General features: G+C 32.7%; 1 protein-coding gene across 1 annotated transcript; it reads left to right on the forward strand.

Annotated features, from left to right (window-relative positions):
• Positions 1-7689: 7689 nt before the first annotated feature.
• On the forward strand, positions 7690-14614 carry LOC127710328 (uncharacterized). Its single transcript, XM_052216125.1, has 4 exons — positions 7690-7722; positions 10627-10695; positions 12835-13084; positions 14196-14614. The coding sequence occupies exons 1-4, from the start codon at positions 7690-7692 to the stop codon at positions 14612-14614; spliced, it is 771 nt and encodes a 256-aa protein (XP_052072085.1).
• Positions 14615-14869: the final 255 nt, after the last annotated feature.

Genomic DNA, 14869 nt, shown 5'->3' on the forward strand with positions numbered 1-14869 from the left:
TTATACGACCGCAAAAATTAAAAATTTTTTGGTCATATATTGGTATGACGTTGGCGTCGTCGTCTGAAGACACATTGGTTTTCGCACTCTAACTTTAGTTGAAGTGAATGGATCTCCATGACATTTTACCATAAGGTTCAATACCACAAAAGGAAGGTTGGGATTGATTTTGGATGTTATGGTACCAACAGTTAAGGAATTAGGGGCCAAAAAGGGGCCAAAAATAAGCATTTTTGGAACTTCCAGACATAACTTGTGTGTTAGTGTATGGATCTCTCTGACATTGTACCACAAGGTTCCATATCACAAAGGGAATGCTGGGATTGATTTTGGGGGTAATTGCTGCAAAATTTTAGGAATTAGGGGCCAAAAAAGGGGCAAAAAACAAGCATTTTTCTAGTTTCATGATAATAACTTGTGTGTAAGTGTATGGATCTTTATGAAATTGTACTACAAGGTTCCATATCACAAAGGGAAAGCTGGAATTGAGTTTGGGGTAATTGCCCTTAACGTGTAGGAATTTGGGGCCAAAAAGGGGCCTAAAAACAAGCATTTTTCTAGTTTCCAGACAATAACTTGTGTTCAAGTGTATGGATCTCTCTGAAATAGTACTGCAAGGTACCATACCACAAAGGGAAGGCTGGGATTGATTTTAGGGGTAATTGCCTCAAAATTTTTGGAATTAAGGGCCAAAAAGGGGCAAAAAACAAGCATTTTTCTAGTTTCAGGACAATAACTTATGTGTAAGTGTATGGATCTTTATGAAATTGTACTACAAGGTTCCATATCACAAAAGGAAAGCTGGGTTTGAGTTTGGGGGTAATTGCCCTAAACATTTAGGAATTTGGGGCCAAAAAGGGGCCTAAAAACAAGCATTTTTCTAGTTTCCAGACAATAACTTGTGTTCAAGTGTATGGATCTCTCTGAAATTGTACTGCAAGGTACCATACCACAAAGGGAAGGCTGGGATTGAGTTTGGGGGTGATGAATCATAAGGGGGTTCACAAAATTTAGTGGAGGGATTTTTTTTTTCTTTAAAATTTTCCATTTTAAATTGGTTATTTCTGATTTATATATAAAAGCAAATAATAATGATATGGTTTTGATAATAAAGATCCGCAATTTAGGGTTCTTTATAACCATTTTAATCAACCGGACCATGATCCTTCTTTATCTATGAAAGTACGCATCATCGAGAAAATTTATCACCACACAAATAGCCCTGTACTAAGTACTCCTTTCCGCAAAGATAGAGAAAATTTCTGGATAAGGGAATTAGGGACTGCAATGCCATATGGTTGCAATGATAATGTCAAAGGAGTAGGAAATTTGTCCAGTCCTGCCTGCAGTGATGTTAATGTAATGAGTTTATTTAATACTACCTTACGACAGCAACGTAGTCATGGGCAAAAACATTACCATCGGCCTAATGTAAAAAAGTCATCAAAATCTAGATCGCCCTCTGGGAGCTTTGATGACCTTCTTTCACATCTTCATCATCCACTAGGGTTACATTACATTAGAACTATTCTTTTTTCACTGCCTGTTAATTTTCTTAAATGTTTGAGAGATTATGCACTTGACAAAGGATGCATCGATACATTTTCTCCAATATACAGACTAGTCAGTATTATTTGTGATGTAGCTCTTTTCCGTCTTTTCAAACCAGTAAGATCGGAACCTTTACACGAGGAAAAGAGGAAATTCCTTCCTGTTCACTTTACCAATAGAGGGATTGATGCAATCAACATCTGCAACGTTCTACATCACAAGGAGGTAATATCTAAAATTCCTATTTACTTTCAAAATCAGTCTGTTCCTATTGTATCCTACAGTTACACCAAAACCATTGCACCTAAAGTATTTAACTATAAACAAGCATTGCAGGACCTTGACTTAGAACAATACCTCAAAAACCCACCGACATGTGACTGTTCCCACTCGCCTTATAATTACAGCCCCTCTGGTCATGTTATAACTGGGGATCTAAACATAATTCAACATGAAAATCTCCGAAAGGTGATTTCTCATGGTCCTAAGTTTAGAGAACCCCAACACATCAATTGGAACCATAACTTCAAAATAATTATGGATTCCATTGAGGACTACGCCAGAGCATGGGCTAAACGAGAAGAAGTTGAACTGGACACTTTGTCAGAATGGGTCAAAACTATCAGGTCTCTGATAAAACGTCGCATTCATAAGTTGAAAAACTGTGTGAATGATCGACCTAAGTCCGTTTTCAGAGACAAAGAGGCCGTGAAATGTCTATCATCTCTTCATGATAAGTATGTTGTTGTTCCTGCGGACAAAGCTTCAAATAATATTGTCTTTATATGTAAATCGTATTACTACGAATGTCTTGTAAAAGAATTAGGAATAAATGAGCACTCAGGTAATCCCACATACAAAGACATATCATTTGACAAGGATGAGATTTTAGCAAATCATAAGTCCTTCATGGCTTCAATGAACATTACATTGAACACCAAATCGGAGGACTTACCTTTTTTGTATTGGATACCTAAGCTCCACAAAATTCCTTACAAACAACGGTACATTGCCGGCTCATCTGCATGTTCCACTAAAGAATTGTCCATTAGATTGACTAAAATTCTGTCCGCAGTGAAAGAGGGTCTTCAGAAATACTGTGAAACTGTTTACTCGCGTAGTGGTATTAACCATATGTGGATTCTTAAAAATTCTAAAGAACTTCTAGATAATTTTAAATCTCGGTCTTTTTCTGAGATTAGTTCTATCAAAACTTTTGATTTTTCAACCCTGTATACCACCATTCCCCATGTGAAATTGAAAAATCGCTTGAAAGAAATAATCCACAATGCCTTTCATCATAAAAATGGTAGCATACGCTATAAATTTATTACTTTGGGATATCATAAGGCATATTTTGTTAATAGTGAACAAAAGGGTAAAACATGCTACACAGAAGAACAAGTGATCAGTATGCTGGAGTTTCTTATCGACAACATATTTGTTGAATTTGGAGGTAGACTTTTTCAACAAATTGTCGGCATTCCTATGGGAACGAACTGTGCGCCTCTCCTTGCCGACCTCTTCTTATTTTCATATGAATCGGAGTTCCTTCAGACACTTGTCAAAAACAAGAAGATCAAAGAAGCCAGATTATTTAATTTCACTTTTAGATATATTGATGATGTTCTTTCCATTAACAATCCGAACTTTTCTGATTGGGTTCCATTAATATATCCCCCAGAACTAGAAATTAAAGAAACAACAGATACGGCTTCCTCCGCCTCATTTTTAGACTTATATCTCGAATTTGACATACACAGTAATCTCAGTACCAGAATCTATGACAAACGAGACGATTTTAATTTTAAAATTATAAATTTCCCCCACCTTAGTAGCAATATACCAACTTCACCTGCATATGGGATATACATTTCCCAACTTATTCGATATTCAAGAGCTTGCAGCTCTTACTCAGACTTTGTAAAACGTCACCAGTGTCTGAGCAGAAAGTTGATGAACCAGGGGTATGTCAAAGAACGTCTCGTCCTTTTTCTAAAAAAGTTCATCGGAAGGTACCAAGACCTTGTTGATAAATATTCCGTATCAACTTCACAAACAATACATGATGGTCTTGAAGTATAGATTCTGCATACTGACGTTGTTTATCATCTTAACAACGTGTAATATTGTTCTTTCATTTGTCTTTGTTCTATTATTAATATTACTTTTACTGTTTGGTTTGTTTTCTGTGATATCCATTTGACGTGGCTAGGTACTTATACATCCCGTCAATGTGTTTGTATTATCTTTAATTTTTACTGGTGTGTTTTGTATATGCGACTTTTTGTGTTTCTGTGGTTCTTATAACGTGACTCTGTACTTTAAAAGATCCCGTCATTATGTTATTGTTCTATTATATGTCATTATGTTATTGTTCTATTATAAATTTGAAAATACTTTGAACGACAAACGACAAATTTATTTTACTCGCGTAGTGGTATTTACCATATGTGGATTCTTAAGGGTTCTGAAGAACTTCTGGACAATTATAAATCTCGGTCTATTTCTGAAATTAATTCTAACATAACTTTTGATTTTTTAACCCTGTATACCAACATTCCCCATGTGAAATTATAAAATTGTTTTGAATAGACATTGAATGACAAACTTTTTTCTTATGTGACGTTTACATTTTCTGACGTCAGACACGCGAAGCAATGAATGTGGGTCTTAATTTGATAGATGCTTTTGTGCTTTTTTTGTAAATAATTGTTTGTTTTGATATTGTAACACAGTGATGACTGCTGTACCCATATTTTGACTATTTTATTTATAATGTCTGTTTTGTTCACGCATCGTTGTAAATATAACGAAATTTGATAAGACTGTCGTACAAGTGAGAGGTTTAGCGCTATAAAACCAGGTTCAATCCACCATTTTCTACATTTGAAAATGCCTGTACCAAGTCAGGAATATGACAGTTGTTGTCCATTCGTTTGATGTGTTTTGTCATTTGATTTTGCCATGTGATTAGGGACTTTCCGATTGAATTTTCCTCGGAGTTCAGTATTTTTGTGATTTTACTTTTTAATAGGTAAATTAAAAAATTTTAAGTTCTTAGACCACATTCATTCTGTGTCAGAAACCTATGCTGTGTCAAATATTTAATCACAATCCAAATTCAGTGCTGTATCAAGCTTGAATGTTGTGTCCATACTTGCCCCAACTGTTCAGGGTTCGACCTCTGCGGTCGTATCAAGCTGCGCCCCAGCGGAGCATTTTATTAATTTTTGGGTCCAGTTTTCAAATTAGTCTACATTAAGGTCTAAAAGGTCCAAAATAAAACTTAGTTTGAGTTTAACAAAAATTGAATATGTGGGGTTCTTTGATATGCTGAATCTAAACATATATTTAGATTTTTGATTTTGGACCCAGTTTTCAAGTTGGTCCAAATTTGGGTCCAAAATTAAACTTTGTTTGATTTCAACAACAATTGAATATATGGGGTTCTTTGATATGCTGAATCTAACCATGTATTTTAGGAATTAGGGGCAAAAAAGGGGGAAAAGCAAGGGTTTTCCTGGTTAATGGACAATTAAAAAAAAGTACAATGTTATGTTTGGATTACCTCCCTTACACTGCTTTTAAATTATGTATAAAGAAATGTATTGTCTTGAGGTGATTAGCTGTCAATTTATTTTTAGATGTTACTATTTAAAAATGCTGATTAAGGAATATAAATTTTAGCCATGATCATGTATGTCATTTTCTATTTTAAGACTTTTATGATGTATTTAAATGGGTAATTATGGTTGCAAACTCCATTGGAAATTTTAATTGAGATTATGACCATATCTTGAGGGAAAGAATTTTTTTTTATGGAAAAAGGGGGGGAGGTGAAAAAAAAATTGGGGGAGGGGGTAAAAAAGAAATTGTGAGGGGGGGTACAATTTTTTCTCATTTCAGATTTGTTTTTTTGGGGGGGGGTCAATTCACAACAGCATAGTGTATTGCTCAAAAGCAAAAAATTGAATATAAATTCAAATCATATAACCAATTCTAAGTTCTTTGACTACAGTTATTCTGTGTCAGAAACCTATTATGTGTCAAATATTTAATTACAATCCAAATTAAGACCTGTATCAAGCGTGAATATTGTATCCATTTTTTCCCCCAACTGTTTAGGGTTGTACCTCTGCGGTCGTATCCAGCTGCGCTCGGCGAAGCAATTTATTTAAATTGGTCTACATTAAGGTCCAAAGGGTCCAAAATTAAACTTAGTTTGATTTTAACTAAAATTGAATTCTTGGGGTTCTTTGATATGCCGAATTTAAACATGTGTTTAGATTTTTGATTATGAGCCCAGTTTTCAAGTTGGTCCAAGTTGGGGTCCAAAATTAAACTTTGAATATATGGGGTTCTTTGATAAGCTGAATCTAACCATGTATTTTGATTTTTGGGCCCCACTATCAAATTGGTTCACATTGAGGTCAAAAGGGTCCAAAATTAAACTTTGTTTGATTTCATCAAAAATTGAATTCTTTGGGTTCTTTGATGTGCTGAATCTAACCATGTATTTAGATTTTGGATATTGGACCATAATAGGTAAATTAAAAAAAAAAAGTTCTTAGCCACATTCATACTGTGTCAGAAACCTATGCTGTGTCAAATATTTAATCACAATCCAAATTCAGAGCTGTATCAAGCTTGAATGTTGTGTCCATACTTGCCCCAACTGTTCAGGGTTCGACCTCTGCGGTCGTATCAAGCTGCGCCCAGCGGAGCATTTTATTTTTTAATAAATATGTGGTTTAGGAAGAATCTAAGTTGCCATAGATTAGTTAAATCGAGGAGTAGAACCAGTAAAAATCATCACTAGTTTAGTAATAATAATCTCAACTCTTACACTAAAATCTATGTCAAGAAAGATGTCATATCTATGAGATTGAAAATAACCATTGGATACATAGTAACATCAAATTTGTCATTTGTACCATAAATCTGTCACTTACTTACAAAATGAAATTTTCTTAAAACATGTATATATAGGTTAAATAAATGCAGACTTAGTCAATGTCTATGAAAAAACATTTACCACCATTAAATGTTCATTGTTTCAGTGATCATTCATATATCAACCAAAAAGGGCAAAATGCAACTGCTTTGAATTCAAATGACCATGAATACTCTTGTCATTTGTACACAGAAGAAGAAGAAGAAGATGATGAAGATGTCAATTTTTTAGATAGGATTAAAGATTTATTAAAAATGATGAAATTAAAGAGTAATACAGATTACGACTATGCAAGCATGTTAAGGATGTGTAGTCAAACAGACCTAAGCGATCAAGACATTTTCATGGGCATTATTCAAGAAATGAAAACACGGTATTATTAACATCATCAAAATTTTCACCATAGCATTTTGAGGTCAGATTTTCTCAAATTGGATTTCAATATGAAAATAGGGAAATGTTGCATGATTGTCAATGAGGCAACTATCGGTAGATATAATTTGACAAAGATACAAACTATCTAATGGTTATCCAACAACCTTCAACAATAAGCAAAATTCTTACCATTAAGAAAATAAAATAAACATTCAAAATAAAATACCAACAGTCTGATACATACCACATCAATGATTGAAAAACACATGTGGCAGAAAAAAACCCAAATTTCAATTAATTTATTGCACATTCATGGCCAGAGACAGGTGGTTACAGAACTTTTAACATATCTATCTGCCAGAATAAGTACTTTCCTGTAATGCATTATCAATTTAAAGTTACTTTTTTAAACAAAAATTTCAAACATTATTGTTCTTTTATTTCTAAATATTGATGATGAAGATCAAATCATTAACGGTACCAATTTTATAACAATATATATATAAAAAGATCTGCATATTTTGACAATAAATGTCTCATCAGTGATGTTCAAGACATCATTACTTATTATTGAAATTCTTTGAACTAATCTTTCTTACTACATTTGTACTTTAATATTTAATATAAATTCACTTGTATATTTGAATACCAATAGATGTCCACATTTACTTGAAACACTAGTATCAGTATGTGTGAAAGATGAAACCAAAGTGAATTTAAGGCAAATTACCAGTGTTGCAGTGGCATACTCTTGTCTGATGTTTGCGAGAAACAATAAAAACTCTGGTATACAGAGATGCATTACCATGTTAGCTGTAAAAGGAGATGCAAATGATGAGGTAAGAAGTAATGTTATGCAATATAGTTTTTTAAAGGTTACATAAGATACTTTTTCTTCAGAAGGAGACCAAGTAATGATTATTTAATGGTAGGGGCTTATTTTATTGGTGGAGTTTGGTTATTACATCTCAGTAAATTGAACGGTCTTATGATTGCAATTGTACTCTACACCTGGATATGCCCAGGTTTTCATGAATTTATACTTTCATTTGTTTTGCTACCTCAATGCTTATTTTGCTATAATTATTACTGCATAGTGCCTAACCTTTCCCTTTTTCCTATGTCTCAAAATATAAAATCTGTTTTTATATTCCACCAATTATGATAGCAATGAATACAAATAGATTTTATGTTTTCCATTATTGTATACTGTAAATTCAGAGATTTAATTGACATATCCCATGACTAACAAATATATGAGATAATCAGATTAATTATTGGAATTTCAGGAAAAGTTTAATAATTATAGATATATGTATTGGATATTAGAATACTACAGTTGTTATTACTGCGATACTCAATACCAAGTTGCATAAATCACATTGATAAAAATCTCAATCATTTCTGAATTTACAGTATACTTTTGCTTTTCTTTTAGGTAACAGCATTACTCTGCTTTTACATTAACAAAATACATTATATGAAAGTCTGTATTAAATGGGAAATACACTTGCTGTATGTTGGTTCGAATCCAACTGCAGACAAACCAATGTATCTTAGTCTAGCTAGCTATTAACACTTAAACTGTGAAAGTATTCTTATCAACATTTTGGTATGGGAAATATAACAAATGATATTCAATATAAAAGTAAAAAATGATCTTTTCCTATGTTTCCATTTTGATAAAAAAAAAAAAGCAGATAAATGAAAAATTAGCTTCTGTTATATATTTTACAGTGTTTCTGAGTTTCAACAATTACAAAATGGAACAAAAACATTTATCATTGATAAAAATGGCTTCACAGTGCTTATTATGGCTTCACAGTGCTTATTTCTACTTTTGGTGATGGTGCATTATTAACCTGGCCACAAATACATAAGTTATAACTGATTATGATAGCACTATTTCATACATGTTTTATTTTATTTTATATTCTATTTAATAGTTTATCAGAAGATTGAACAGGATGTCATTAAGCCTTTCCTGTTCTGGAAAATTAAGGATTCTTGATAAGGCTGTCATTGCTTCACACAATATGTTGGTTGAGGCAATTCGTACAAACCCTTTAATGAAAATAACCGGTGATAACTTGGATATGTATATCAGAACAAACCACCAAAGGACAGACACTAGCAACCAGGATATACACTGGTTTGCCTCTAATGCATTTTTCACCAGACTTAATTACCAAAATCTTCCAGAGAATACACCAGAAGTTAGTCCAGTTTCTGTTGCTACTTTTGTTAGCATGGTTGACTTGTTAACTTTTTAATTTCTTTTTCAATTGGTTGAAGATTTGAAGTATTATTTTTTATGGATTTTACATTTGATTTCTTTAATTACATAGACAGTAACTGTTTAGTGTCTTTATCCAGCAATTAATTTTAAAAAAAAATTCCAGCCCAATTGTTAATTAATTTTTTATGAAATCATGGCTTAAACAGGACCGCAATGAGGACCCCAAATTTAACTGTGATGTCAACAGAAATTTGACAAAACATTAGCTCGCAACAAAATCAGGATACCAGGAGACTATAAAACATCTAGTATACATTTATCGCTTCGTGTTATCTGTACACCTGTATTAGTATAGTAGAAAGGTCAATTGCAGGATAAAATCATATAAATTTCATTTTAAACAACTTTCAAGATGTTTAAATCTTTTATTATCCCATAAGCTAACAATCTATTTGCCAAATTGAAATATAATTAGACACTGTGAATTTCAATAGTCGAAGGGGACTTTAGGTTTGTCTGTCTGTCTGTCCATCCGTCAGTCCGGCAAATCAGTTTTCCAGACTTTTTTTCTTCATGCTTTAAGATAGTGATTTGATATTTGGTGTATTGTTTTATCATGACAAGTTACAGGTCAAGTTCGATTTTCACGATTTTAGCTTTTCTCCCTTGTTCAGTTAAAGCCCTTTCCCTAGAATTAAATTTTTGATGAAATACTTTTAATTACTAGATTTCTAGCTTTGCAAATGACCCACGTTGACGTCACACCATTTATGATGTAACTCTCACAACATTGCGCGCCAAATTCCACCCGTTTCAGTTTCTCTGTCTTTAGTTTAAAAACGTCTTATATTTGTCTACATGCAGGGTTCTTTACCCTGTTAAAATTATGTCAAATTCCCGATAAAAGATATTTAAAAAAATGAAAAAAGCGTTGCTTTCACGTTACACTTAGTGGTCGAATTTCTCTAAAAATTGCCAGATTTAAACTGAGACCGGGGATAATTTTGCCTCAAGGTGTACTTGGATACTTGAGGGTGTTAAAATATCCAAATCTATGGATATGAACGTAGATAACTTATATTAACACAACATGTTATTCCAACCATTTCTGTTGAGTTATGTTTTTCAGACTGATGTTTTCTTAAAGGTTACATATTCTAATTACTCTTTGAGATGTTAATTCGTGGTCACTATGTGTTACTTTTATTAAATGGGTTTTCCTATGTAAAAATGTGATGATTAAATTGTAGTAGTTAAGTGCAATAAAAGAGAATTTTTCAAGTTTTCAAGGTTAAAGTATATGTTGTATGTGAAGTCAAGTTGAAAATGTCAATTTCCAGATGGACTTATTTCATTTTTGCTGTTCATGATTTATGGTCCTTGATGGATTGGAAAATTGAATCTATTTTACATTCAATATGTTTTTTCCTGGACAAAGTGGAGGTTAAGACTACCTTATAACATTATGCAAGGTTAATTATACATGTATTATGTTTATTTTTAGGTAAGACTGAAAGACATAGATGCAGAAATGTTTGTTTTGAATGAAAGTGAAACATTGAAGCTGAATGATGTACAGAAGGTTTTGATAGGTCGTCTTCTTTGTGACAGGGATGAATTTCAGTGGCTTAAAAATACACTACCACAACATATACCACATCGGTACAAAATTAAGTCTAAATATATGGAAAAAAACGAAATTACACCAGTCCTCAATGGAATGGGTTTAAGTAGTGCCAATATACAGTCTGTTAAGACAAGTTAACGATTGTAATACTTATATGAATGACTATTGCAAAGTAACATGTAGAATAAAAGGAAATTTTATTATTTTGTGAAAATTATGCTTGTTATAAATTTTAAATGAAATTCATGATCCAAGTTGAAATTTTGCAAAAGAACATTGTGATGACATCTTATATCATGTTTATGTTGAACATATTTCTACATTCCTTGATTTTTTCTGCAAACCAAATGCATTTTATTGCCAAGATAATTATGGTTGCATGTTAAATATAATAGAAAAAAAATAAAGGATATGGGTAGCTGACTATGCGGTATGAGCTTTGCACATTGTTGAAGGCTGACAGTGACCTTTAGCTGTTAATTTCGGTGTCATTTGGTCTATTGTGAAGAGTTGTCTCATTGGCAATCATACCACATCTTCTTTCATATATTGACATAAAACTCCTGTACAACAAAACACAAAATGCAATGGAATAACATATTTATAGCTATTCTTCATTTCAAAGCGACAGTGAGGACTTCAACATGAAGCAAAAACTCTCACCTCAATGCAAGTATAAGATCAGATGGCCCCTAGCACTGGTTTGATTGTAATTCTTTGACTTTTATTAACATATTACATAAAAGAATTACAGAAGTAACAGAAATATCATATGAATATAGAACCTTATCTTCTATAATAATACTTCATTTGGCATTTTCTTAATTTTAAGTTACAGTGACAGCATGTCAAAGAAACAGCAGGTCTTTACGTTGAAAATAATGTTCAAGAATGAATCGAAAAATGAAGACTGTCTGGATATAATGGGTGACTATGAGGATCAAATAATTGATTTGCACACAAAGGCATATGGTAATAAAGGAATTAGTTTACATTGCATACTGTTCATAACATCTTTTTAGGTCTTTCCACCTTTCCGTGGAAAGACCTATTGATTTTGTTCTGATGATTTTGTTTTTTTCTTTCGCCTAATTTTTTTCTTGCGCTGTATTTTTGTTTCAAAAGATGTCGCTTAGTTTTTTTGTATATGATATCATACAGTCTAAGCTTTTGAAACTGACCCTATGTCTGGAAGTTACAAAAATGGTTATTTTTGGTCCCTAATTCTTTAACTGTTGGTATCATAACCCCAAAAATCAATCCCAACTTTCCTTTGGTGGTATTGAACCTTATGGTAAAATTTCAGTTAAAGTTAGAGTGCGAAAACCAATGTGTCTTTGTACGACTACGCCGACGACGACGCCAACGTCATACCAATATACGACCCGAAATTTTTTTTCCGGTCGTATAAAAAGTGTTGCATTTGTTTATGATAGCCATCAAAATTTGATTGAAATCAAAATGTGTTAATGTTTGTAATATTCCAATTACAGGAAATACGGATGTATTAGATAAATATGGAGTGGTTTTAGGAGGAGATATGCTGACCAGGGAGAGACTGCAAAATGCTAAAAACATTACATATTTAGCACCAACACCAAAGGGTCGATTTGAACATTTGTCCCCTGTCACTTGTGAACTTTGGCATGTGAAGCAAGATCTTCTATCTGTATGTTTTATTGTATTCATACTTAGTCCCTTTCGTAATTTAAGTTATCAACAAGCATTCTGAGTCCAAGGACCATAATTCTGCACAGAATCTTTAGACCGGAACAAAATTCTAACTATATCTGTATCTTGTCATGATAAAACAATATACCAAATATCAAATCAATATATTCAAGAACAAAGAAAAAGTGTGGAAAACTGATTTGACCGAATGCAAACCTAAAGTCCCCTTCAACTTTGCGCTTATTTTGTTCCTTAAGTAATGCTCTCTCATAGCATTAATTCTATATTCTTGATTTTTTTAATTTCACCTAAGTGCATTCTTAATGTTGGATTTATAGGCTTTAAAAACAAGTTCCAATATTTAAAAGTAAAATTGAAGTTATTTTAACACTGTCTTTATGTCAATTTTTTTAGAAAGTATATAAAGCCTTATTTAAAAGCGATTCATTGGGAGAGTGTGGAACTTTGTTTCACATGAAGACAGCATTAAGGAGGAATGATGTTAATGGAAATGTAAAATCAAACTACAAAGCCCATGAAGAACTACTTCTGCTAATTGTTAAAGCATTAATTCACATAGCTTCAGATGAAATCAAGGACTGCAGAGAACAAAACAGAGACATTGTGCTTAGTAGTGTTTTTTCAAAGATTTATGGTTTGTACAATTGAGAGTTTTTATAATTAAAATTACCTTTTGTTTAATACATACATATTAAGAAGCAAGAATCGTGAGCTTTACATCTATATGCATGTCATATCTCAGAAAACTGAAGCACATCAAATTAACATTGAATATTGCTATAAAGTTGTGTATCAAATATTGTAAAATACCGTGCCAACAATATTATTTGTTGGATACCAATTTTCATATAATTATTTCATTGGTACGGTGGCAAACATTACTCTAAATTTATGTTCATTGAATTTAAAATTTTCAAATTGATGCATGCTGACTTTGACACAACCATCATGAAATCAAATATTTGAGAAAATGCAAGTATTCCACATTCCATGAAAATTGGTACCCTAGAAAAAATCAAGGAGTTCACACTATTTAAAATTACATATTTCTACAGCTAAAATAAAACATTGGATGCATTTCAATGTACACTTAATGACCAAGCTAAATAATTAAATTATAGGAATGAAATGGCAGATATACATATCTGGATACATATACATAAATCAGCTTAACATTTTAACTTATCGGACTTCCTTAACTGTCTATATCACACTGTTCAGCTCTGAATAAAATTGCATACCACAGCTTTGTGACATCAAATACGTTGACCCGGCCTTTAAATAATTTTGACCCGAACATATCAGCGACGTCATAATGTATGAACCGACGTTAATAAGTTTTTTTTTAAATTTTTTTTCGGTAGTCAGGCTTTTACAATCCCTGTACATCACCGACGTTGATAAGTTTGTTCCGAACTTATCAAGTCATCTTCAGGTTTGCTGTTGAAACCAAGAAAACACTTGTTTCTCTCATGCAAAATACGCAAATACAACCTGATAAATCGATTATCTGGTTGTCTGCATATTTATATGGTAAAATATCAGCTGCTCGACTCAATATGAATCCTTTTTGAACTTGTTTGCTTCGCTCACTCAACAAAAAGCTTCATATTATGGCTCGCAGCTGATATTTTACAATATCAATATGCAGGCAACCTGATAATTGGTACAGATGATGAAGAAGATGAAGATGAATCGTTACACATGATAAAATTGTTTGTGTATGTAAATTAAAATAAACAGTTATTTTTTAGGTCTAGGATACAGTACAGAAGATTATGTTTGCAACTATTTCACAAATTTATTAACCTGGGGGATGCAAATTGTGAATATGAATGACACAGCAAAGGAGGGGGACATGGAGAGACTCATAATGAATATGAAGGAAAATGCTGCCTTTTTTTACAGCCACTCAGCAATGAGTAAATATTTTTCTGAGTGCATTAATACCATCTTGCAAGTAGATCATCTTTCATCCCCTCATATGAAAATGAGACAGCTAGAAGGGGCATTCGTCAATACTAAAGGGGGAAATGGTAAGAACAAGGAAGCAGACCTTGTGCAGGAGCATGCCATTAGAAACCAGAAAGACTTAATAAGAGGTCTAGGTAAGAAAAATAGATTTAGCCTGCAATCAGCCTGTTACCCTGCTTCCATTTTGGGCAAGTGGTAATGTGAATATTTCTTTTCATGTAACAGTTCATTTTGGGGTCCACTTCATGGAATACATTGAAACTATGTCGATTTCTTTGGAAAATTAGAGACAATGATTCGGATTTTAACAACTAAATTTTCAAGCGTTGGGTGTTAATTGCAGGATAAAAACAATATATGTACATTGTCGGAAAATATAAAATTTATTTGTACTCACTACAAAACAGGAGAAAATCTCGGCGAAACTTGCTTTTTGTCCTGTTTCTAAAGCTCA

The sequence above is a fragment of the Mytilus californianus genome, unplaced genomic scaffold, assembly GCF_021869535.1.
Source record: "Mytilus californianus isolate M0D057914Y unplaced genomic scaffold, xbMytCali1.0.p SCAF_71, whole genome shotgun sequence".
NCBI lineage: Eukaryota > Metazoa > Mollusca > Bivalvia > Mytilida > Mytilidae > Mytilus > Mytilus californianus.

Bases quoted from the DNA above. Each gene is read 5' to 3' on its own strand.
- LOC127710328 (XM_052216125.1), top strand. From the start codon at position 7,690: ATGTTAGCTGTAAAAGGAGATGCAAATGATGAG. The intron at 7,723-10,626 runs GTAAGAAGTAAT...GTTTATTTTTAG, and splicing joins AAGGAGATGCAAATGATGAG to GTAAGACTGAAAGACATAGA. The intron at 10,696-12,834 runs GTACAGAAGGTT...CAATTTTTTTAG, and splicing joins AAACATTGAAGCTGAATGAT to AAAGTATATAAAGCCTTATT.